This window comes from Macaca thibetana, chromosome 17, assembly GCF_024542745.1.
Source record: "Macaca thibetana thibetana isolate TM-01 chromosome 17, ASM2454274v1, whole genome shotgun sequence".
In the NCBI taxonomy this organism is placed as follows: domain Eukaryota; kingdom Metazoa; phylum Chordata; class Mammalia; order Primates; family Cercopithecidae; genus Macaca; species Macaca thibetana.
Window position 1 is genome coordinate 80,054,870 of NC_065594.1, and position 26,439 is coordinate 80,081,308.

Consider the following 26,439-nt stretch of genomic DNA (forward strand, 5'->3'; position numbering starts at 1 on the left):
TTTTTTTTTTTATTTCTTAGTAGAGACGGGGTTTCACCGTGTTAGCCAGGATGGTCTCGATCTCCTGACCTCATGATCCGCCCGTCTCGGCCTCCCAAAGTGCAGGGATTACAGGCTTCAGCCACCGCGCCCGGCCTCTTTCCTATCTTTCTTCTAATTCTTCCCCAATTGCTCTCTCTCACTTGTGAAATAAATGATAGCAATCATGGCTATTAAGTATAAGAGTACTGGTGTTTTGCTTATACTGAAAGAAAGGGAAACTATAAAATTTGAGGTAAAATAAACCATAAAGAACTAGGGTCATCAGCTCTTACAAAGCTTTTGGAATTTCCCTGAAAATCTCTTCTGAATCACCTCAGAAGCCTTGCATAAAATCTTTTCCTTGAAGTGCTACTTTCTAAAATACATTAAATTATGTTTTATTAAAGTCTGTTGGCTTTCTGTGTTGTTTGATATTTTGTAAGTTTTTTACTACTGATTTTATTGAGATATATCACATTTTAACTATGATTATCATTCCATGTGAAAAATGTGTTCCTAGTTCTAAACAACTGAATTATAGTCAAACCTTTGAACCTATCCATTTGTAAGTTGTTGATTGTCCCTGTGTTATACCTATTCATAGAGTTCTCACTTTTAATTCTTTCCGTGTTATGTGGTGAAAATGAAATTCATCCTGTTTTACGTGATTTCCTCCTCTCTCATGTCTTTGCTTTTCTTCTGGAACCATGAATCTATGCTGCCAAAGTAGGAAACTCACTGTATTGAGCATTGATGAATTAAGTGTCTTTTATGTAATGGTAACTCCAGTTTATGGAGCATTTCTTCCTTAGGCCAGGCATTTTGGAAATGTTGTTTCTAATGCTAATTCTTGAGTTTAATTATTTTCGTTTACATTTAAGGAAACTAATGATTAGGCAGGTAAATAATTTGTTCAAGGTCACAGAACTATTGAGTGGTGGACCCTGGTTTAAATTTAGGTTTGTTTGGCTCCAAAGACCACAGATTTTTTATTATACTTTGTCTAAACTAGTGAGATTACAGGATGGCAGCTAAAATTTGAGCAACTACTTAGTGTAAAATACTGTAAGGTACCTAAGTGTGTTATATGTGGAATTAAAGAAGCAGACAGTCTCCTATCCTTGATGAGGTGAGAGACAGTTAAGACTTAATATGTTACTTGTATGTATTTGTTTTTTGGACTACCTGGTTTCCCTCATTCTTATTCCTGATTTTTTCCTTTGACCTATCTAAGTTGAGAGATACAGAGCTATTGATCCTCAGTTTGTCTTTAACCTCAATGATAGACAACAGTAATCTGTGAGCTTGATTTCCATTGAAGTTTGATCCTTTTTCTGGACTAAAGGTCCTTAATACAATCAAGTCAAAATTGATTCTTGAAAGGAAAATAAATTGTGAATCTAAAACCTGTCCTTTAATAACTTCCAGATTATTCAGATTCTTTTCCTTTGCTTGTCTTTCTTACAGTCACAAATCATGCCCAATTTAAACAAAAACATTTTTTTTTTTTTTTTAATCCTCAAGTCTACTATACTACAAACCTACTTCTCCCAGAATTTCCACATCTCAATAAATGTCACCCCTTTCAGTCAGGCCAAAACTCAGAGTCTTTCCTGGATGCCTCTTTTCCTCATCATCCTATTGTAAATACATCAATAGGTATTGTCAGTTCGTCTTATATACACTGTCTTCATTACCACCACTCTCCTCCAAACTACTTTTGTCTTTTGCAGGGACTATGGCAATAGTTTCTTTACTTCATTTCTTAAACACTTCACATAGCTGACAGTAAGATATTTAAACTCTTTAAAGAACAAAGACACATTTCATCTCATCCCAGCCCATTTCTGCTTTAAATTCTGTAATGACTCCTTTGAACTTAGATAAAAATCACAATTCTTTACTCTGACTACTATCCCCATATAATTTGACACCTGCTTTTCTCTCCAGTCTTATTGTATACTACTCCCTTCTTTGCCTACCTTACTTCACTCACATTGGCTTACTTGAACACAGCAAATTTCAGGGCCTTAGGGTAAGTTTTTTTTTTTTTTCTTTTGCAGGGTGAAGGGGGATGGCAGGACCTAGCAGACTCTTACTGATATCTTCACATAAATAGCTCCTTGCAGTCTTTCATATCTTAGCCTAAGTATCATGTCTTCAAGAGAAGATGCTCTAATACTGTCACCCAGTCATTCTCTGTCTTGTAACTATTTTCTAAATTTCTGCATAGTATTCATGACTTGCAGATTTTTTTTTTATTCATTAACTTTTCCCCAAATATTTTATTTTGAAAAATTTGAATCATACGGCATTTGGAAAGAATTGTTACAATTTATACCTGTATACCCAACAGCAAGATCCCACTATTAACCTTTTTCTAGATTTGCTTTACCACTCATCTGTTCATATACTAATCCATTTTATTTTTGTAGCATTTCAGAGTAAATTGCACAACCAGTATATGTCACATTAAATACTTCGACATATGTGTTATTAATTGAATTCAGTATTTGTATACAGTTTTGTTATTTTGATGCCAAATTCGCACACAATATAATGTGAACAAATCTTAAGTCTGTATTTATTGATTTTGACATATGCATATATATGTAACTTGGAACCCCACCAAGATGCTGAACATACTGTTTCCCTGGAGAGTTCCCTCATGATCCTTCCAAGTCAGTTCTCACCTACCCTCTGGCCCTGGAGGTAATTTGTTCAGATTTTTATACTAAAGATTAGATTTTGAAAAAGATAAATTTTTAATACTGTACAATTCAACCTTTAAAAATGCACAATTCGGTGATTTTTGTTGTATTTACAAGGTTGTGTAACTGTAATCACTATCTAATTTCAGAGCATCTTCATTACTCCCCAAAGAAACTCTGTACTTATTAGTATTTACTTCTTGCTTTCTTTCTATCTAGTCCTTGACAACCATTAATTTACTTTGTGTCTTTATGGATTTACTTATTCTGGGGATATTTTATATAAATAGAATCACAACATATGAACTTTTGTGTCTGGTTTCTTTCACACAGAATAGTGTTTTTAAGGTTCATCCATGTTCTACCATTTATCCCTTTTTATGGTTGGATAATTTTCTGTTACATGTACATACCACATTTTGTTTATTTTTTAGAGACAGTGTCTCGCTCTTTTGCCCAGGATGGAGTGCAGTGGTGTGATCCCAGCTCACTGCAGCTTCGATCTCCTGGGCTTTAGTAATCCTCCTGCCTTACCCTCCTGAGCAGCTAGGACTACAGGTGTGTGCCACCATGCCTGATTAATTTTTGTATTTTTTTGTAGGGATGGATTTTCACCATGTTGCCTGGGCTGATCTTGAATTCCTGGGCTCAAGTGATCCACCCACATTGGCCTCCCAGAGTGCTGGAATTACAGGCATGAGCCACTGCACCTGGCCTTATCTACTTATTAATCTATCGATGGACATTTGGTTTATTTTTACCTTTTGGCTATTGTAAATGGTACTGCTATGAACATTTCCGTCCATGTATTTGTTTGTATACCTGTTTTCAATTAATTTGGGTATATTCTTAGAAGTGAAATTGCTGGGTTATGTGGTAATTCTATGTGTAACTTTTGGAGATACTAGCAAATTATTTTCCATGGTGGCTGTCCCATTTTACATTTCTACCAAGAATGTATAAGGCTTTCAGTCTTTTAATATCCTTGCCAACTCTTGTTATTTTCTTTCTTTTATAATGAAAACTATTGCCATCTTAGTGTGTGTGTACAGTAACATCTTACTGTGGCAGAGGGAAGAATGGATTGAAAAAATGTGACCCAACTATATGCTGTCTATAAGAAACTCACTTTAGATGCAGAGACACAAATAGGTTGAAAGTGAAAGGATGGAAAAAGATATCCCATGCAAATAGTAACCAAAAGCGAGCTGGGGTGGCATACTAATGCCAGACAAAATAAACTTTTAAGTCCAAAACTGTTATAAGAGACAAAGAAGGACATTTTATATTGATTAACAATTATGAATGTATATGTACCAGAAAACATATTCCTAAAATACTTAAGATAAACATTGACAGAATTGAAGGAAGAAACAGACTAATTCTACAATAATAGTTGGAGACTTTAATAGCACACTATAAGTAATGGATACAACATCTAGAGAGATCAGTAAGGGAGGGAATAGAGGACTTGAACAGCACTATATAATAATTAGACCTTATGGATATATAATGACCATTCTGCCCGATAACAATATAATGCGCATTTTTCTCAAGTAACTATTAAAAGAGGAAAGGAGAGATGATTGAGTTAAAGTAATTGTTAAAGGAAAAGAAAATGTAATAACAAACAGGAGCAGTAGCTCATAAAGTATTACCCATGTCTCACAATGTTCCCAAGAGTTAGTTTGATGTAGAAATATTTTTCCCTACATGTACTGATTTATATTGATGGATTGCTCTTTTCTTAAAATAGTATAGGATTCTCTGCAATACATAAATTTTATTTTTCTTTGCAAATGATTGCTTCATATTAATTTGATTACTACTTCAGAGTAAAATTTTCATTGTTGTGGTTGTTTTTTGAGATAGAGTCTCATTCTGTTGCCCAGGCTAGAGGGCAGTGGCGTGATCTCAGCTCACTGCAACCTCTGCCTCCCGGGTTCAAGCAATTCACCTGTCTTAGCCCCCCAATAGCTGGGACTACAGGCATGGACCACCACGCCTGGCTAATTTTTGTGTTTTTAATAGATATGAGGTTTCCCCATGTTGGCCAGACTAGTCTGAAACTCCTGATCTCAAGTAATCCCCCTGCCTTGGTCTCCCAAAGTGCTGGAATTACAGGTGTGAGCCATCGCATCTGGCTGGTTACTATTTTGTAGTAAAATTCACCATGAGTTAGTTTTCTTTGTATTTCTATTACTTAATGCTTGTTACAGAGTATATATTCAGCAAGTGGTTATTTGGTGAATGAATCAAAATGAAATATGTATACATGTGTATATAAATGAATTAAGCAATCACATATTTTAAAGTTTTTTTGTAATATTTATAGACCAGAATTTGGCTATAATTTTCTCCCTTTTCCCCCTTAATCTTCAGTTTTATAATAGAGATACCTGGGGAAAAGAAGGAATATTAAGCAAAACATTATAAACTTTCAGCAAATAGATAATTGAAACAACATGATCTAGGATTATTCAAATAAATTGTGTATATACTTGTTAATGACTACTAGTCATCAATTCTTGTAGGCCGTCCTTGTGTTCATTAGGTTGGACTAACAGAGATTTGTAGGAATCTAAGATTCAAATATATGAAAGTCTTTTACTGAACTTTATTGCCTTTACACTAACCTGTTCCCATGACATCTTATGTTCTTTGAAAGTTTGGCTCTCCCGTTTGACTTATTTTACTATTAGTCTTCTGACGGCCTCTGCTCTGTCTCTGCTTAGTGTGTGGGGGCTATGGTAGTCCTTTGTTTTCCACCCTGGCTGTTTGCCTTTGCCTATTCTTCTCATCTTCCATTTGGCATAATGTAACATTTTTTTAAAAAGTTGCTTGTGTTGCTTATATACAACCAATTGTTAATACTTAAGAGGGATAAAATATGTGGCTAAGTCGGAAATCTTTTTCTTTTGTCTATTTCATGCAGCTTAGAAAAATTTTCACATGTTATGTATGACTCTGGAGTTAAGGTTATATGGAAGAAAGCTTTGCAAAAACATTACAATTTATACCCTTCTTCACAATCTTACATCTTGTTAATTTATTTGCCAATTTGGTCTTCAGGAGAAGACATTTAATATTTAAGGAGATTGAATAACAAACGCCTAAGGAAAAGTTATGTTAAAGAAAATGGCATTAAAGTAATCTTTGTGAAATCCATTAAATAATGAGATGTTTATTTTACTGTTTTCCTATTATTGAAGTGATGTGGTCATTTGAGATTAGAATGATATTCCCTGGGAGAGAGGAACATGTGTTCTGTGGCTTTTTTTCTTCTTTCCTTTCCAGTGGGTGCTTATATTTTCTTTTATTATTCCAACATGCACATTTGGGTTTAAGCATAATTTTACAGGTTCTTTTTCTGTCTTTTACTGTTAAATTTGCTGTTTCTGCCTCTTTTTATTTCTCTCAGTCCTTCATCTTCTTTCTCTTGTTTTATTGTTAGTCATTTGTGTATACCATTTTTTTCCTTTTTCTGTTACTCTCTTGGAAAAGGCTGTGCATAACATTCAGGCAGTAATGTGGAAACACATTGTAATGTGAAAAAAAATTCCTTTTTTTGTTTGGAAACTTCCTGTGTGTGAAGCGTTTTGCTGTAATCTGTGCACTGAAATGCACTGATTTCCGATCCCTGGAGCAGAGTTAGGGATCTAGTATTTTTATTTGCCTAAGTAGAGAGAAATAATAGGCAGGCAAAATCAGTTTTGCTTTTATCTGCCAAAGAAATAGTGTCATAAAATAGTGTCATGTACTGGTTTGTTTAGTGTATAATACATCTTGATTATATCTTTATAGGTACTGAATATTGATTCAGTCTTATTTAAATATGTTTATGTAGTTATTTGTATATATGTGTATGACAAACTGAGGAAAGGCTGTGTGTGCATGTGTGTGCAGTAGTAGTAGAGATTTGGATAAATCATAGACTCCAACATATATATGTTTACTAGTTACTGGATAATTACAGACCCCGAATAGTATTGACACAAATGTGCATTACCTCAGTCTGAGGTGTGCCAACTCGAATGATACTCCAAAACTAAATTGATAATGATGAAACTAAATGTAACTATTTTGTGACTTAAAGATAACAATAAAATCAGTGGAAAATTATGATCAAATGAGAAGTGAGTAATGAATTGATAGTAGGGTGTATTTCCTTGTTTGTATCTACAGCAGGAATTTTTCAGTGTAGTCAACACGTGGTGCATGGCAGCTAAATTTCCCAGTAGATTCTGAACTGGATTCGTTGGAAAACTGTAGTAATATGCTAATTTAATTAGAGTTTGCGGAGTTGTCGTTAGTTCACCAGAGCTCGACTATACCACATTTTCATTGCCCCTCCCCTGTGACTCTAAACAACACAGATTTAGGTTTTCTTCATTCTTTATGTTCATTTCTCAGGTTGTAGGGTGCGAAGGAGGTGTTTGGTTCTGTGCTGTCCTTATTCAGTGGCTAAGGCTGATGGAGTTTCCACTATCTGCAATGTCATAGATCATATAGAAAAGCCTCAATTTCGATAATCATCAATAAGATATTCTTCATGACGAGGTGTTTACTATTATATCTCATTGTGTGATTTTGAAATTTGCAGATTATCACCATCATCTCCTAAATATTTCTTGAATTTATCTACTTCTCTGCATTTCTGGTGCTATTCTTTGTTTAAGGTAGTGTCATCCCTTGCCTACATCACTGTAATAGGCTTTCCAAATGTACCCCTCTTATCATAGCTTGCAATCCCTTGGAGGTAGACTTTGGAAGGTTATTGGGGGAAATACTTTTGGGACCAGTACCTGAGGGGGAATGAAGGAAACTGAGCCAAGGGAAAAGTTGAATTGATTCTCTCTCAACAAAGGCATCAGCTAATAATTTAGAGAGCTGTGAATATTTATTGGTCTTTCATAGTTGTTCCAAATTTGGGCAAGAGGATTCAGCCATTATACACCTGTATCAACTAACTAGTGGGTGTAGGCTGCCCCTAGGAAGGGGCATGACCTTAGGCAGAAAGCTGAGGACAGATCAGCTGTTGGTTGACAATACTTCCAACAGTTGGGGCAATGTCCTAAACTAGGGATCTGGGCAGAGAACTGTACTTAATAACTTTGACATATATTTTTCATGATTGTTCATTTCTAAGTATTTTCAGATTTCTGCTACGATTTTGACTCATATGTTATTTGGTGATGTATTTTAATTCTCTAATTTTTTGAGATAGAGTCTTGCTCTGTCATTCAGGCTGGAGTGCGGTAGTGTGATCATGGCTTACTGTAGCCTCGACCTCCTAGGCTCAAGCGATCCTCCCCTCTCAGCCACTGGAGTCGCTGGGACTACAGGCACAAGCCACCACTCCTGGCTAATTTTTGTTGTTGTTGCTGTTTTTGTATTTTTTGTAGAGACAGGGTTTTGCCATGTTGCCCAGGCTGGTCTCGAATTCCTGGGCTCTACTGATCCTCCTGCTTTGGCCTCCCAAAGTACTAGATTTACAAGTGTGAGCCACCATGCCAAGCCTAGTGATGTATTTCTAAATAACGGAAAATAAATTAGTTTTTTGTATTATTGATTTCTAACTTAATTGCTTTGTGGTCAGAGATTATCATCTTTTTCATTTAAAAATCTTTCAGAATTGATGAAAATTGCTTTATGGCCAAGGAATAAGTCACTCTGAATACACATTCTGTATGTTCCTGAAAGAATTTATATTCTCAAATTCTTATATGCAGTGTCTTATCGATAACTCAAGAGGTCAAACCTACCTATTAGGATATTCAAAACTTCTAGTGAGGTTTTTTCTTTTTCTTTTGTTTAAAGACAATGGAGTCTCACTCTGTCGCCCAGGCTAGAGTGCAATGGTGCAATCTTGGCTCACTGCAACCTCTACCTCCTGGGTTCAAGTGATTCTCCTGTCTCAGCCTCCTGAGTAGCTGGGATTATAGGCACCCACTACCATGCCCGGCCAATTTTTGTAGTTTAGTAGAGATGGGGTTTCACCATGTTGGCCAGGCTGGTCTTGAACTGCTGACCTCAGGTGATCCGCCCACCTCGGCCTCGCAAAGTGCTGAGATTACAGGCATAAGCCACTCTGCCCGGCCTGAGTGGTTTTTTTTTTTTTTTTTTTGAGACAGAGTTTTGCTCTGTCGCCTAGGCTGGAGTGCAGTGGCACGATCTGGGCTCACTGCAAGCTCCGCCTCCTGAGTTCACACCATTCTGTTGCCCCAGCCTCCCAAGTAGCTGGGACTACAGGTGCCTGCCACCATGCCCAGCTAATTTTTTGCATTTTCAGTAGAGATGGGGTTTCATTATGTTAGCCAGGATGGTCTTGATCTCCTGACCCCGTCATCCACCTGCCTCTGCCTCCTAAAGTGCCGGGGTTATAAGCATGAGCCACCGCACCCGGCCTTTTTTTTTTCTTTTTTTTTGAGACAAAGTCTTGCTCTGTCACCTAGGCTGGAGTGCATTGGCATGATCTCGGCTCACTGCAACCTCTGCCTCCTGGGTTCAAGCAATTCTTCTGCCTCAGCCTCCTGAGTAGCTATGACTACAGGTGCCTGCCACCACACCTGGCTAATTTTTTTGTATTTTTAGTAGAGATGAGGTTTCACCATGTTGGGCCAGGTCTTAAACTCCTAACCTTAAGTAATCCGCTCGCCTCAGCCTCCCAGAGTACTGGGATTACAGGCATGAGTCACCACATCGAGCCTTCTTATGACGTTTTTGGATATTTGATGGACCTATATTTGAAAAAGTGGATTTTCCAATTTTTCATTGCTTGTTAGGTTTTGTCCTTGTTTAGATAATAGGTATATTACAGTGTATCGTGTTTCCGTAGCTATCAAAACATAATGACTAATTTTTTTGTTTTCAAGTCTAATTAGGATATTAATATTCCTAAACAAGCTTATTTTTGTTTTATCCTTGTATCATTCTTTATCTTTTTTATCTGCCAGTGAACTGTTGTTTTAGGTGTGTCTTTTATAAGTGCACATCGAAATTTGGACTGGACTTTTATTTTATTGTTTTTCTATTCAGCCTGCTGGAGCTTGTCTTTTAGCTGGAGAGTTTAGTTCATTCATATTTATTGTATTTAAAATTATATTTTGATTTATTTATGTATTCTACTTTTTGGGGGGTTTGTTTGTTCCATTGTTTGGATTCTGTTTTCTTTCTTGGCTTCTTTTTGATGATGACTTAAAAAAAAAGTCTCTTGTTCTTATTTTATTTTCCCTTCCCATTCCCCGCTCTACTATGTTGGAAATTTTATACTCTATTTCTGTTGTTTCAGTGTTTGCTATAGAAATTTCAACTTGGAGACATTCCTTCAGGTGTCCTTCATCTTTGGCAACATTTAGTGTTGTCAGTGTTTTGGATTTTAGTCATTCTAATAGGTGCATAGTAGTATATCATAGTTTCAGTTTACAATTCCCTCATGACATATAATATTGAGCATCTTTTCATACTATTATTTGCCATCTGTGTTTCTTTTTTATTGAGATGCCTGTTCAAATCTTTTGTTCGTTTTTCAGTTGGGTGATTTGTTTTCTTGTTGTTGAGTTTTAAGAGCTCTGTATCTTTTGGATACAAGTTCTTTCTTAGGTATGGGTTTTGTAAATATTTTCTCCCAGTTTAGAACTTATGTCTTTATTTTTTTTTTTTGAGATGGAGTCTCACTCTTGTTGCACAGGCTGGAGTGCAGTGGCGTGAACTCTACTCACTGCAACCTCCGCCTCCCAGGTTCAAGTGATCCTCCTGCCTCAGCCTCCTGAGTAGCTGGGATTATAGGCACCTGCCATCACACACGTCTGAATTTTTTTTTTTTTTTTGTACTTTTAGTAGAGACAGGGTTTTGCCATGTTGGCCAGACTGGTCTTGAACTGACCTCAGGTGATCTGCCTACCTCAGCCTCCCAAAGTGCTGGGATTACAGGCATCAGCCACTGCACCTGACCATGTCTGTATTCTTTCAAGAATGTTATTTGGACTGCAGAAGTTTTTATTTTAATGAAGCTAAATGTGTCAGTTTTTAATGGTTTGTGCTTTTGGTGTTATATGTAAAAATTTGTTGCTAAACCAAAGTCACCTAGATTTTCTTCTATTTTTCTCCAGAAATTTTGTAGTTCTGCAATGTATATTTAGGTCTGAGATCCATTTTGAGTTAATTTTTGCGAAAGATATAGGATTGTGGCAAGATTAATTTTCTTGCATAATGAATATCCAGTTATTCCAGTACCCTTTGTTTGGAAAGACTATCTCCGTTTAATTACCATTGCTTCTTTGTCATAGTTCAGTTGACTGTATTTGTGTGGATCTATTTCTGGGCTCTTGAGTAATTTGTCTGTTTTAGACAATACCATACTGTCTTGATGTCTGTAGCTTTATCGTAAGTCTTGAAGTTGGGTAGTGTTAGTCTTTTGAATTTGTTTTTTTTCTTCAATATTGTGATGTCTATTCTGGGTCTTTTCCTTTCCATATAAACTTTAGAATCAGTTTGTTGATATCTACAAAATAACTTGCTAGGACTTTGATTTTAATTGTGTTCAGCCTATAGATCATATTGAGGAGGATTGATATCTTAACAATACTCAGTCTTCCTATCCATGTAAATTGATTATCTGTACATTTAGATTTTCATCCATTTCTTTCATCAGAGTTTTGTAGTTTTCCTCATAGATACACTGTACATATTTTAAGATTCATGCCTATTTTATTTCTTTAGCGCTAATATAAATGGCATTGTTTTAATTTCAAATTCCAGTTGTTCACTGCTGGTATATGGGAATGTGATCATCTTTTGTATATTAATTTGTATTCTGTAACCTTGCTATAATTGCTTATTAGTTCCAAGAATTTTGTTGTTGCTGCTGATTTTTTTGGAATTCTGTCATAGACAGTCATATTATTCACTGGTGAAGACAGTTCTATTTATTCCTTCCCAGTCTGTTTACTCTTTATTTCCTTTTGTTGACATACTTCATAAGCTAGAATCTGCAGTCAGATGTTGAATAAGAGTTGTCAGAGGGGACGTTCTTGTATTGTTCCTGATTTTTGGGAGAAAGCATCCAGTTTCTTGTCATTAAGTGTGATGTTAGCTGTAGGCTTTTTGTGTATATTCTTTATCAAGTACAAGAAATTTCTCTTTATTCCTAGTTTGCTGAACTCAGTGATTGTTGATTTTTGTTAAATGCGTTTTCTACATCTATTTATATGATCATATGATTTTTCTTCTTTAGCCTGTTAATGTGATGGATTACATTAACTGATTTTTAGATGTTGAATCAGCTTTGTGTACTAGGACTAAATCCCGTTTGGTCATGGTATATAATTCTTTTTATATAATATTGGACTTTTTAGTCATTTTAATATCTAAAAACTTAACTTCACAACTTCACAATTTTTATTTTTTTCTTGTTTATCTCTTCATCATGTTTATTTTTTTCTCTAAATCACTTTACCCATTCGTAATAGCTGTAACTTATAATGATATTTGTAACAACTGTTTTAAGAGTCTGCATTTCTGAGTTTATTTCTGTCAGCTATTTTCCTTCTGATATGTATCACATTTTGTGTCTTCACCTATCTCTTAATTGTTGGTTGGATTCTAGACATTGTAAATGTTATATTGTGTGTTTGGATTTTGTTACCTTTGTTTAAAAGATACTGATGTTTAGTAGGAACATTAATTTTGTTTAGGTTAAGGCCTTTTAGGCTTTAAAAAAGTTTTCTTAGGGCAAGTCTAGCATAGCCCTTTCTGGTGTTCTGATTAGACAAGTTTATATTATGCTGTCTGTCTACCCGCCACACTTCCTATCCTTTGGTTCATAATTTCTATTTCATTATACATCTATGATTTTTTTGTAGTATAATGTAAACCCATGAGAGATGTAGGCAGGAGAGAGATATGATAGTATATATACCTTAAGAAAATTTCACTGACCGCTATGTGACTTGGATCGGGGCAAATGTAGGGAGTTCTGCTAGTAGGCCAGTGCAAGAGTCCTGGACTGCTGGTTTGTGTAAGTATTACGATTAAGTATTATGATAACTGAGATAAAGAAAAGTGAATAGATTTGATCTTTTTAAATAAATAATTTATAAGAGTTTTGTACTATCCAGCAGTTGTACTCTTTTGCATAGATACAGGAAACTCATATGCAAAGTTCCAGACAACAAGTACAAAAATATTCAAAGGACCATTGTTACATAAATAGAACAGGATAGAGTCTGAATGTCCATTCACAGTGAAATGCATAATGCTGCAGTATGTTCATAGGTGAACAGCAGTAAAAATAATGACTTACAGCTGCTCAGATTATTAACTAATACATTTACTTAGTAACTGTTACTTTGCATGTTATTCTTTAGGCAGTTTCAGCCACTGCAGAAACAACAAAGAAGACAGGCAAAGATCTTTGTCTTTATGTTTTTTTAATCATCGTGCAGTGAACAATGTAGATATTGATTAAAGCAGGAGTCATTAATGTTCATTTTTAATAATGGGTGAAAATTGTTTGGATATAGGATCATCACAGTTTCAATGTATCAATGTCAGATTATTTGCTAAGAAAAAAATGGCGTACTTTCTGTGAGGAAATTTAATGGATGCCATCTTAAGTAATCAAACTTTATCAGTTTGGGATAAATTGACTTTTTATTTTACTTTTGATGTGATGGAAGAACTCGAGGATACAATATCAACTATTTTGTATTTAAGATTTCTTAAAAATCTGGAATTTAATGAGTGAATAATCAGGTATATTCAAATTGTGGAATATTCTATCCAACAGCCACCCTGGATTCTTAAAAAATACCATGGTCATGAAGAGCACCCCCCACCATCAACACAAAACAACAAACACAAACCCACACCTTCCCTTCTAGGGAGGCTGAGGGGATCCAAAAGGCAAGTGAACTAGTTTACATTAGAGGAGCATAAAGAAATGAAACAAAGCAACACGTACTATTTGATTTCTATGCAATTCTCATATGCAACTTTCATCTGGGGATTTCTTTCCTTTCTGTCCGAGTTCCTTCTTGAAGTGGGGGGGGTCTTTTCTCTTCTGAGGTCCTATAACCCATATTAGGACCTATTCTGTCCATCTAGAGGACTGTTCTACTTCCTGAAATATCTTCTGTTTTCTTTTTACCTTGGACCTTTCTTTGAGGAGACAAAGGCCTTGGTGTTAATTATAGGTGTTTTGCGATTGGTTTTAAAGAAGACCCCCACCCCCCATCACATCTTCTCTTTGATCCATGAGAGATTTCTGATTCGTACCGCTATATTAGGAATAAGACATTTCCTAAGAAATACTTTTCTTTTCCCTTCTTTTTATTTTTCCTTTCCCATAAGTATATTCTATGAAATTTTAATTCAAGAAGTTAGGGCGAGAAAACCACGTAAGATTCTTTATTATATGGCTTGCCCCTGTTGCATCGATAGGGCGTCACTTTATCAGCTTTTAAGTTACCAGGTTGTGCTATCATGTGTGGCATGGATTTTGCTTGAAAAGTAAGGTTATTTATCATGTCTTGAGTAGGTAAACATGACATTATCAGTTGGTCAAAAAAGATAATTCTTTTTAACCTGGAATCCATAACTAAACGGAAGATCTCCTAAGCGCCTAGAATCTTCCTTCATTCATCCCCTTATCTTTCACATCCAAACTGTCGCTAACTCTAGTCTTTGTCTTTCTCTCTCTCTCTGTTGCTAGCTGGACTGCTGCAAAGGCTTCCTTATCAGCTCCTTGTTTCTACCTTTGCTGTTTCACAATTCATTCATTGCACAGCAGCCAAAGTGATCTTTTAAAATGCTGTATTAGGTACTTCCCTTTCCTGTATCACACCTTCCAACTTGTTCCTTCTGTCTAGACTCATCCCCCCTCATTGATTTTCAGAGTGCTCTCTCTATCTCGTCATTAGGTTCTCAGTTTAAATACCAGTTTTCTCAGAGAAGCATTTTCAAAGAGCAGTAACCCTATCACTCAGTTACATTTATTCCCTCCGTGTTGTTTTATTGTAGCAGCCATCACTATCTTACATTGTATATAAGACATACATTCACTTATTATTTATATTAATATATGTACATACATACATAAATACTGCAGCCTTGACTTCCTGGACCCAAGTGGTCCCTCCAGCTCAGCCTCCCAAGTAGCCGGAATTAGAGGTGTGAGTCAGTCCACCTGAGTCACACATATATTTAGATGCGTATATGTTTGTATATCATTGTCTGCTAGATAGCAGGGAGTTTTCTGAATTGCTGGTCTTCGTAGCCTGCAGAGAGCCAGATAAGCCTGATAGTGTATACTCAGTAAACATTTTTTAAGCTGATGAATACAAATTTGATAGTAGAGTTAGAAAGAAGACTGCTTGCTTTGTGGTAGAAAGTAAGATACACTGGTAGCTGGGAGGTGAGGGACCCAGAGAAGATATCTTCTCCTGCACTTAAACGTGCCCTTGAAAACTGAGTCCAGAAAAGTAGGAATGGAAACTTTGTAGTACTTTGCTAACCTAAGTTTCTGTATTTTCTTCATGTATTTTCTCATATAGTACTTAGTAAATTTCTTTTCGGAAGTGTTAGTGCCTCTTTTATTGTGCAGAAGGGAATAAGGAGTGGAGACTATCTCTGTGTTGGAGGTGCAGTGTCAGTAGGGGAGTCACTTCTGTGTCTGGGGTGAGATAAGGTAGTAGCAGTAAGCATCCAATGAGAGGACCTGGAAGGTGAGGAAAAACTTGGGAAGAGCACTAGGGCTTGATTTTTGTTTTTTTTTAAAGCAATCTCTTCTACTAGGACATTCACCTCCTTTTAAGGAGGTATATTAGTCTGTTCTCACACTGCTAATACATACCAGAGACTGGGTAGTGTATAAAGAAAAAGAGGTTTAATGGACTCACAGTTCCACATGGCTGGGGAGGCCTTCACAAATTCACAAATCAAAATTCAGAAATCACTGTGTAGTCCAGGGTCCACAGTAAATGACTAAAATAAGATTAGTAACTGGAACCAGAAAAACTGCAAATTTCCTAATCCTCAGAGGGAACTGAATGTAGTGGAGATGTGGGCTATCTCTCAGCTCTAGTGGTTTCCTGTTACATGGATAAATGGTTTGTGATGATACATTGATAAAATATTGTTTTGAGAGGATGGGGGTAAGGATCTATTATGTTGTTGTAAACAGGATTTTGCAGGTATACCAGTTTCAAATTTTTAGATTGGGCCTTTTCACTCCCCTAAAACAGGCTAATTCTTCTCTACTGATTTCATTCTGATTATTTTATGCTTATTATTATGAATGAGACAAATACCATTCTTGCCTCTCTCATGCAGGATTAAAACTCGTGCAGAATCAAGAATCAAAGCGTGCACAATCTTGCATACTTTGTACCCATCTATGTTTTCTATTGTGTTTTCTTTCCCCTACCATCCTGCAGATAACTCTGTACTTCAACTGAATTGTTTTATTCATTCCTTAAACTTGTCCTATAATCTCCACCTCTGTTTTCCCCACTATTCCTGCCTGAAATGTTCAAGTCCTGCTCATTCTTCTTAGCATCATTTATATAGCCCTTTCTTTGTTTTCTCTTTTTGGAAATGGAGTCTCGCTCTGTCGCCAGGCTGGAGTGCAATGGCGCAATCTTGGCTCACTGCAATCTCTGCCTCCCAGGTTCGAGCGATTCTCCTGCCTCAGCCTCCTGAGTAACTGGGACTACAGATGCACACCACCACACCCAGCTAAGTTTTGTATTTTTAGTAGGGATGGGGTTTCACCATGTTAGCCAGGATGGTCTTAATCTCCTGACCTCGTGATTCGCCCGCCTCAGCCTCTCAAAGTGCTGGGATTACAGACATGAGCCACTGTGCCCAGCCTAGATGGCCCTTCTGATAATACACTTTTCTTAATTATTTTTCTGTCTACTCTCTATGATCCTTTCTGTTTTGAATAGCCGGTGATAGAATTATTTGGGTCCTTTGCCTCTGTCTTCCTGGATTTGAAGGCTCCCAATGTAAGAGCATATTATCTTTCTTCTCAGTGCACTGAACATTGTTTCAAAAATACCAGCCCATATAAACATCATGAACATATAAAAATTTTAAATTAAATTAATTGTAAAACACTTAGGAAGCAGGTGCCATTTTAACGAAGTTGAAGTTAAGAGTGATGTTTTGTGGTTTGGGGTTCAAAAGGTCTGTGACGTTTGGCTTTTGCTTCCCTTTGCCTCTAAGGATCCTATAGCTTGAGTTGAGTGCCGTTAGAGCATCACAGGCCAGGAAGGATCGATAAGGCTCACTGAGCTCTTTTTTCTTTAGAAAAGATCATAAACAAATGGTCCCAAACATAGGAGTATCTCTACCTTGTTTTTAGAAAACATCTAAAGGGGACGTTTACACACTTTTCTTGATAAATCGTTATAAATGACTCCTGCTGTCAAAAATTTTACTGTATAATAACTAAATACTTAATCATGTAACTGATGACAATTTTATGAGTTTAAAACTTTAGCTGGAAGTATCCTTTGTTTTGACCTTTGTATTTTCATAACACCCTGTTGAATGTATGGAACAGTGGAATAGCTTCTCCATTGATACCAGTGAGCCCTGGAGCTTCTGTTCCAGCCCATAGTATCATAGCCATGTTTGGATTTTCCCCAGTACCATCATGTCAGTTCTTGCTGATAAAAGCGGTAGGGGTTCTCTGTGACTCTTCAGATGAAAATACCTGAAGTACTTGAAAATCGCCATTTTTGAAAAAAGGGAATTTAGTTTGTTATGCATGCAAACCTCAGTTTTGGACACGTTTGTTGGTGCTATATAAGTTGCTTCTTATCTCTTTGGTTACTTAATACTGTACTTCTGTTTTTGGACTCCACTGTTAATTTATGTATGTTTTCTTAGCTTTTATTACTGGGGAAAATGTTATGTTTATTGGTACAAGTACCCTTTTTTCTTTTATAGTGGTCACACTCTCATTTTTTAAATACATTATTACATTGGTATTATTTTCCTGACTCTAAAGAAAGGAACTTTTAAATAAATTAATTATTGTCTTCTGCGTTATTGAACATGTGGTCAGTTGTCATGTTCATACATCCCTATGATCAAAGTCTGAACTTCTGTCTAATTCTTCCCTGCTGTTAGGCTACCCTGTCATGATCAAGGCCTCAGCAGGTGGTGGTGGGAAAGGCATGCGCATCGCTTGGGATGATGAAGAGACCAGGTGAGAGGCTGTCCAAAATACACTTTTGATGAAAACTGCAGTTACTAGAGTTTTATTAGACTGACAGGTAAACAGATACCAAAAGCATAATGGAGTAATTATAGTAACCATCTAATTTTTACACTTTTGAATGGGAAAAAGATTGAAATTATGTGGAAACCTTCCTTATTTATATTTTGATGATGATTATCTTATTATAGAAAGGGTTTTACTATTTTAAACATTAACAAAGGATTTTCTTTTTGTTTTTACAGTATATTTTTAAAAATTACAGTCATGATTCTATTTTCTGGGCAGAAATTACTAAGATTTGGCTATATAATTCTAAATGTCATCTAAAGATTTAAACCAACTATATTTAAAAGCAGTTATAATTTCATTGAGACTTAATGTATTACCTCAGTATGTACTTGCTTTCCTTTGCTAGTGCATAAAAGTAGTGAATTACCTTGATAATTTTAGAGTGTGAAATATATTCTTTTTCCTTGAGTTTGAAATTACTGTGTCCTTTATATGGAATGCACTCTTACTGTAATTTAGAATACTTTTTATGACCCAGTCTCAGAAGTTACACAGGTTTCCCTCCAGTGAACACAGCTTCTACTCAAATTCAAGGGGAGGGGACTGAGTCTCCACGTCTTCATGAGAGAGTGGGCGAGATTCTTAGAAGAGCATGTGGAATGGGAGATACTGTTGTGGCCATCTTTGGAAAAGACAATCTGCCACAGCCCATTTTGTGGGAAAGAATGGTATCATAAAGAAGTCGAACACAATGGTTTTGCAAGAAATGTGTATTTTGTGGACTTCAGATTTTTTTCTCATTGTTTTTCTATTTTGCACAGTACTTACATAGCAATTTCACTGAATGCTTAGCGGTTATTTTTCATTATTCATCTTAGGATCTCAGGTTTCTTATTAGTCATTTCCCCAGGGCTACTGTTAGTAATATACTCTTTTATGGTGCAGATTACTCTTTATAGTTTCCTGGAAGTGAGGTTTGCTGTGCTGCTGTTGATTTATAAATTTTAATTTAAGAGCTTAATATTTTGAGAAATCACCATATCCATTCATATATTAGGCATCATTGTGTAAATAATTTAGCTCTTTCTTGGCAAGTAAATAGCACATTGATTCAAAACATGTTTATAAAATTAATAAAAATACATGAATAATTTTCTACTTAAAATGTTACTCTCTTCAACTTGATAAATAAACTATCTCAGAAAACTTGAGATCCACACAGGCGTGACTATTAGATTTAATAGTACAAGCTCCTCATTTTAAAAAGTTGCTCTATATCCCTTATTTATTTTGGAAAGTCAAAACTACCTGAAAAGGGAAAGAACAGTACTGCAAACATGCCTGTGCTTGTCTTTTGGAGCCACTAACCGTGAACACCATGCCACAACTTATCCACCCCTTCTTTTCCTCTCTCCCTCTGGAGAAAGTAATTGGTTTTTACATAATCCACAAAGATTTTATTTTTCAGGTACAAAGGAAAATTTAGTGCTTAATTGCATTATTCCTTTATCCTAAGGGCTGTCTTTTTCTTGTAACATCTTTCCTATTTTTTTTTGGGGGGGGGAAGTAGCATCTATGACTTGTCTTAGAATCTGTAGGACATCTGAAAGATTTTTAAAAAACTGTAATTTTTTTTTTTTTTTTTTGAGACAGAGTCTCGCTCTGGCACCCAGGCTGGAGTGAAGTGGCACGATCTTGGCTCACTGCCATCTCCGCCCCCTGGGTTCAAGCGATTCTCCTGCCTCAGTCTCCTGAGTAGCTGGGACTACAGGTGCACGCCACCACACCCAGCTAATTTTTATATTTTTAGTAGAGACGGGATTTCACCGTGTTGGTCAGAATGGTCTCAATCTCTTGACCTCGTGATCTGCCCGCCTTGGCCTCCCGAGATGCTGGGATTACAGGCATGCACCACTGCGCCCAACCTGTAATTATTATATAGTAAATTTGGGTGAGAATTATGAAGATTGTTGAAGGTTCACTTAGATATTTTCATAGTAGTCTCTGACTTTGTTTTCCCTGTTCAAGTTTAAATGAAGTGTATCGCATGATTGAGAAATTGTGTCTATATTTTTGAATATCCCCACTAAGACTTTTGGCATTGTGAGTGCAATTTCTCTTTTATTTTTGTATTCCTAGCATCTGAAATATATCCAGGTACAAAGTTCAGTAAATACTTATTGAATGAATGTATAATTGAATGTCACAAATGATATTCATAATAAGAGTTTCCCATGAGTTCTAAAATATGTTGTTGGCAATGCTTTCAAACTTGCTGTTTATTTTATTTTGGTGACTTTGACTTTTTACTTGTGGTGGTGTGGGTTTAAATGCAAAATGAAAGCTCTCAATCATTATGGTGGAGGCAAACTGTAAAGTGCTATATTTTTTCTTTCTGTTGTTATATCCAATCTAATAAAAAGTTGATTGTATTGTATTGAAAACTAATTAATTTTGCTTCCAGTTTCTTTGAAGTTTGCAGCCTCCTGAGATCTAAACTTTATTCCCCTAAATCAATGATGTAATGGAGGACTGATACCTTTCCTCTGAGACCTCTGAGAAATAAGAGTTTTTTGCAATGTTTTAAAATTTTTCTTCTAATCACTTTTACTTGCAGTGTTGTACAAAAACAAGCAAATTAGTTGTGTGTGTGTGTGTGCCTTTTTTTTTTTTTGAAATGGAGTCTCGCTTTGTTGCCCAGGCTGGAGTGCAGTGGTGCGATCTCAGCTCACTGCAACCTCTGCCTTTTGGGTTCAAGCGATTCTCCTGCCTCAGCCTCCCAAGTAGCTGGGACTACAGGCGCATGCTGCCACGCCTGGCTAATTTTTTGTTTTTTAGTAGAGACAGGGTTTCACCATGTTGCCCAGGCTGGTCTCGAACTCCTGAGCTCAGGTAATCCACCCGCCTCAGCCTCCCAAAGTGCTTGAATTACAGGTGTGGGCCACGGTGCCTGGCTGCAAATAGTTCCAATATTACTAGGTGGAGTGTAGGATTAAATGATATTATTTTAAAGTTGTGAGAATTAAAACTCATCTTAAATGTACCAACCTGGATTACCATATGACGAAGATTATCATTAAATTTTTCTGTTTGTAGTCTCTCATCGCCAAAACTAGAAGCAGCTCTTGAGATGAAAAACCGTGCTTTAAAAAAAAAAAAGGAAGAACAGTCAGACTAACAAAACAAATAGAGCAATAGAGCTGACATTATTAAAGAAAACGCAAAACGAGCAAATCAGATAGTTGTTTCTTATATTACTAGATGGACCATTTGCAACTTAAAGGACTGGAAGAATTTGGTTTCAGTATTGTACGTTAAATGCAGACATTTAATCTTCAGATTAAGAAACTTTATTAAATATAAAAGGAATTAAAGCACAAAAATAAGCAAATTGGAGAGTTATTTCTAATAATACTAGATGTACCATTTGCCACTTGGGGAATAGAAGAATTGATTTTAATGTTGTACATTAAATATAGGTATTTAATCTTCAGATTAAGAAACTATTAAATGTAAAGGAATTAAATTTTATATGCTGAGTTTATCAATGGATAGACGGCAATATATGCTCAATTACTTTTAGGCAAGCAAGTTTTTTTTTTTCTTTTTCCTTTTTTTTTTTTTTTTTTTTTTGAGATGGAGTCTCACTCTCACCCAGGCTGGAGTGCAGTAACATAATCTCTGCCCACTGTAACCTCTGCGTCCCAGGTTCAGGCCATTCTCTTGCTTCGGTCTCCTGAGTAACTGGGACTACAGGCATGGGCCACCACACCCAGCTAATTTATGTATTTTTAGTACAAACGGGGTTTCATCATGTTGGCCAGGCTGGTCTCAAACTCCTGACCTCAGGGAAGCCACTGTGCCCGCCCAAGTTTGGGTTTTTAATGCATTGGTCAAATGAGTCTATTTTATTTGAATAATAGGCATATTTTAATAGTAATGATTTAAATTATAGTTTGTGAACAAAATATATAAAGCAATAATTAGGTCAATATTTTTATTTTAAAAAACTATACTTTTGTATACTAATTTTGATCAATTTTATAGAAGATAAAATTGTAATGATCTGTGTGGGTGTATGTGGGAGGCAGTTGCATTTCAAGATGTGGATTTAAAATATTAAGCAGTGTTCTTGAGAATCTTCCTATTGGATGTTCAGTCTCAATGAGTGTATTTGCTGTAGTTCCACTCCAGTCATGCAGGTACTAAACCCTTTACATTTTTCTTTGCATCGTCTGACTTCTGAATCAAACAGATGTATTTTTATATTTTTACTAGTGGAATTAAGGTATATTATGGTTGAAGAAATGGAATTAATTTTACTTGCTCTGTATGGTTGATTAAAATACCATATTTAGGCTGGGCACAGTGGCTCACACCTGTAATCCCAGCACTTTGGGAGGCTGAGGCGGGTGGATCACCTGAGGTCAGGAGTTCGAGACCATCCTGGCCAACATGTTGGAACCTTGTCTCTACCAAAAATACAAAAATTAAGCGGGTGAGGTGGCTCACACCTGTAGTCCCAGCTACTCAGGAGGCTGAGGTGGGATATTGGCTTGAACCCGGCAGGCAGAGGTTGCAGTGAGCTGAGATCCTGCCACTGCACTCCAGCCTGGGCGACAGAGCGAGACTCCGTCTCAAAAAGAAAAAAACAAAAAAAAAAAAGAAAAAAAATTCATATTTAGCAGTTGGTAAAGTATCGGCATTCCTGTTTCAGTGGAAAATCTAGGATCTGGGAAGTTAAATAACTCATCCGTGGTCACAGAGTTAGGGAGTGGAAAAGTTGCAGGTCAACCAAAATTAACTTAGTTATTTGTACATTGAGTAAAGTTTTTTTTTGCTTTGTTCAAAATAAGCCAAAATAAATATTTAATTGATATGTTTTCTTTTATAATGATAGCTCTATTTGTTTTGTTAGTCTGACAGTTCTTCTTCTTCTTTTTTTTTTTTTTTGCAGGGATGGTTTTAGATTGTCTTCTCAAGAAGCTGCTTCTAGTTTTGGCGATGATAGACTACTAATAGAAAAATTTATTGATAATCCTCGTCATATAGAAGTCCAGGTTGGTACATTTAGAATGCTTTTTATTACTGTGACTTTAAAATAATATCATTTAATCCTATTGGAATGATCTTTTCTTCCATTTACAATGATTGTGAATTGTTTTGATACGTACAAAATAAATCGATTACCTGCCTTTGGAATCTGTTGTACTTTCTGTTAAAGTGCTAGGATGCTGCTTGAGATTGGGAATGGTAACAAAAATCTACCTCCAAAAAAAGCATTCCCGAGATAGCTGACCAGGCTATGTCATTCCAAGACTGGGCCATTATAGGGCATTTTTTAAAAAAGAAAAGTGCCTGACCTGGACTCCTGTACTACTTCAGTTTACCAAATGTCCATATAGCTTGCTATGACAGGTGTTCTGCGAGGAACTGGTTGTATAGAGATCCGTAAATCATTTCTTCTATTCAGTTTAAGATATTAATCCTTAAAGTGGTAAAACAAAATGGATTTCCTAAAATAAAACAAGGAAGAAGACAAGTCTGTTGAAATTTTCATTTGCCTGTTGAAAATGCCTTCATGCGAATTTTATACATTATGACTATGAATTGATATGTAATAGCTAAAATTGATTTAAAAAAATGTCAAATTAGAAATAACGAATTTTAAGTATTTTTTAAAATCTCAATTTGGTGTGGAGAGAGAACCAGATAAATAAAAGGTTTTTTGCTGACCTTGTATTTTCTGACAGGGGCATGATATAAAAAGTCCTAGATTCTGTCAGTTTGTTCTTTAAGTTTAATGGTCACTTTACAGAGATATTATTTATGGGTAGAAAATCAACATTTAGATCCTCAAATTTTCTAAAGTGAGAAAAAATATCCAAACTTATATAATCAGTTGGATGTTTTACAACATTGAACACAGTTTATTTCCAAGGCTAGCAGGCTTTGTTTTTGCCTTTTTAAAAAGATTTTCTAAATTGAGATATTGTATATATATGACATCTGTATATCATATATATATGTACAGTGAAATCCATAAATCTTAAGTGTACAATTCAAGACAATTTCTATGCACACACATCTAATTGTGTAACAACCATCCATATCTAGATAGAGAATGTCCCATCACACCTCTTCCCAGTCCATCCCTACCCGTCACCACCAAAAGTAACTGCTGTTCCTATCTGATGTCATAGATTCGTTCTTAAATTGCGTAGATGAAATCCGGTGATGTACTCTATCATGTCTTCTTTTTCACACATCATCGTGTCTTTGAGATTCTTCCCTGAGGTTCTGTTGTCCTTTGCTTCTCAGAATTGCTCTGTGCCCTCCCATTGTTTGACTCAGCTGTATTTTATCCATTTTCCTATTGATGGATCTTTGGGTTTTTAGTTTCTTTATATTAGAAATAAATTGCGATGTCTTTTTATGAACGTATATACATCTCTCAGATAGACTGAGGAGAGATATTACTGGATTACGTAGTAAGGTTATTTTTAGTTTTAGTGGGTACTCTGGTTGTACTAATATATACTCCCACCAGAAATACATGAGAGTTTCCATTAATGCCACCCCTGCCAGCATGTGATATTTTCAATTTTTAAAAACATTTAGCCTTATTAGTGGACTTGTGATGATATGTCTGTTTAATTTGCATTTCCCGGATGAATAATGATGTTAAGCATCTGTTTATAAGCTTATTGACCATTTGAATGGCTTATATTGTGAAGTGACTTCTCAAACTTTCATCCTTGCCTTCCTTTTTCAAATTAGATTTTTAAAAATTATTGGAATGTCAGAGTTCTGTATCTATTTGCTTATGAGTCGTTTGTCAGATGTACGTGTAGTGTATCCTTCTCCCTTCATGCGGCTTGCCTGTTCACTTTGATAATAATATCTCTCAAAGAACAGAAGTTCTGAATTATAGTGAAGTCAAGTTTAAGTCTACTTTGTGTACCCTAGTTAGTAGTTTTTTGTTTTAGGTATGATATTTAAGTCTGTTACTCTCCTTTAATTATTATTATTTTGTTTGTTTGGTGTGAGGCAGGGTCAGATTAATTTTTTAAATTCTGATATCCACTTTCTCCAGCATCATTTATTGCAGTGACCATTTGTTGCAAATTAAGTGAGATTTTGTCATTGTCTTAACTATTTTGCTTTTATAATAAATCTAGAAACCTGATTCTGTAAGTGGTCTAGATGTATTGTTTTTCTGCAGATAGTTTTGATTCTTTTTAGGTTATTTGAATTTCCATGAAAATTTTAGACTTCACTTGTCAACCTGTTCCCCCTACAGACACCTATGCCTACACCCACCCACTCCCACCTCCACCTCCACCTCCACTCCCACACACCCCATCTGATGGGAAATTTGTATTTGGGTCGTATTGAATCTAGAGATTATTCTGGGGAGAATTGACGTCTTAACAATGTTGAATTTTCTTTTCTTTCCTTCCTTCCTTTCTGCCTTCCTGCCTCCCTGCCTCCCTTCCTCCCTTTCTCTCTCTTTCTTTCTTTCTTTCTTTCTTTCTTTCTTTCTTTCTTTCTTTCTTTCTTTCTTTCTTTCTTTCTTTTTCTTTCTTTTTCTTTCTTTTTTTTCTTTTTTTCTCTTTTTTTCTTTTTTCTTTCTTTCTTTCTTTCTTTCTTTCTTTCTTTCTTTCTTTCTTTCTTTCTTTCTTTCTTTCTTTCTTTCTTTCTTTCTTTCTTTCTTTCTCTCTCCCTCTCTCTCTCTCCCTCCCTTCATTCCTTCCTTCTTTTCTCTCTCTCTCTCTCTCTCTCTCTCTCTGTCTCCCAGGCTGGGGTGCAGTGGTGTAATCATGGCTCACTACAGACTTGGCCTCGCAGGCTCAATCAATCCTTCCCCCTCAGCCTCCCCAGTAGCTGGGACTGTAGACGTGTGCTACCACACCCAGCTACTTTTTGCATTTTTTTGTAGAAACGGGGTTTTGTCTTGTTGCCCAGCTGGTCTCGAACTCCTGGGCTCAAGTGATCTGCCTGCCTCGGCCTTCCAAAATGCTGGGATTCCAGGCATGAGCCACCGTGCCCAGCCTACAACGTTGAATTTTCATGGATCCATGAACTGGAATATCTCTTCCATTATTTAGGTCTTGTTAATTCCTTTCAGCACTGTTTTGTATTTTTGAGTGTAGAGGTTTTGTGTATCTTTCATTAGATTTATTCTTAGATATTTGAGGCTTACGTTATTGGCATAGTCTATTATAATAAAGCTTTTTCAGGAAGCAGTATAGCTTAGATACTGTTATAATTTTAGATACTGTTATAAACGTTATTTTCTATTATAAATATTATTTCGGATCTGGTATCTTTGGTAAATCCACTTGTTTATTTTGTGTATTTTGATGACCTTTTGCTCAGTGACAAGCCACCCCAGAATGTGGTGATTTAAAACGACATTTAAGGCTATGCAAGAATTTGAATATACTTAAGATTACCGAACTG

General features: G+C 36.0%; 1 protein-coding gene across 3 annotated transcripts in view; it reads left to right on the top strand.

The window, feature by feature from the left end:
• PCCA (propionyl-CoA carboxylase subunit alpha) overlaps nt 1-26,439 on the top strand; it is a 438,112-nt gene that overhangs the window by 143,197 nt on the left and 268,476 nt on the right. For all 3 annotated transcript variants that reach the window (XM_050765975.1, XM_050765974.1, XM_050765976.1), the window contains 2 exons: nt 17,874-17,952; nt 22,931-23,033. In XM_050765975.1, coding sequence (XP_050621932.1) covers nt 17,874-17,952; nt 22,931-23,033 — 182 coding nt within the window. The remainder of the gene's footprint in view (nt 1-17,873; nt 17,953-22,930; nt 23,034-26,439) is intronic.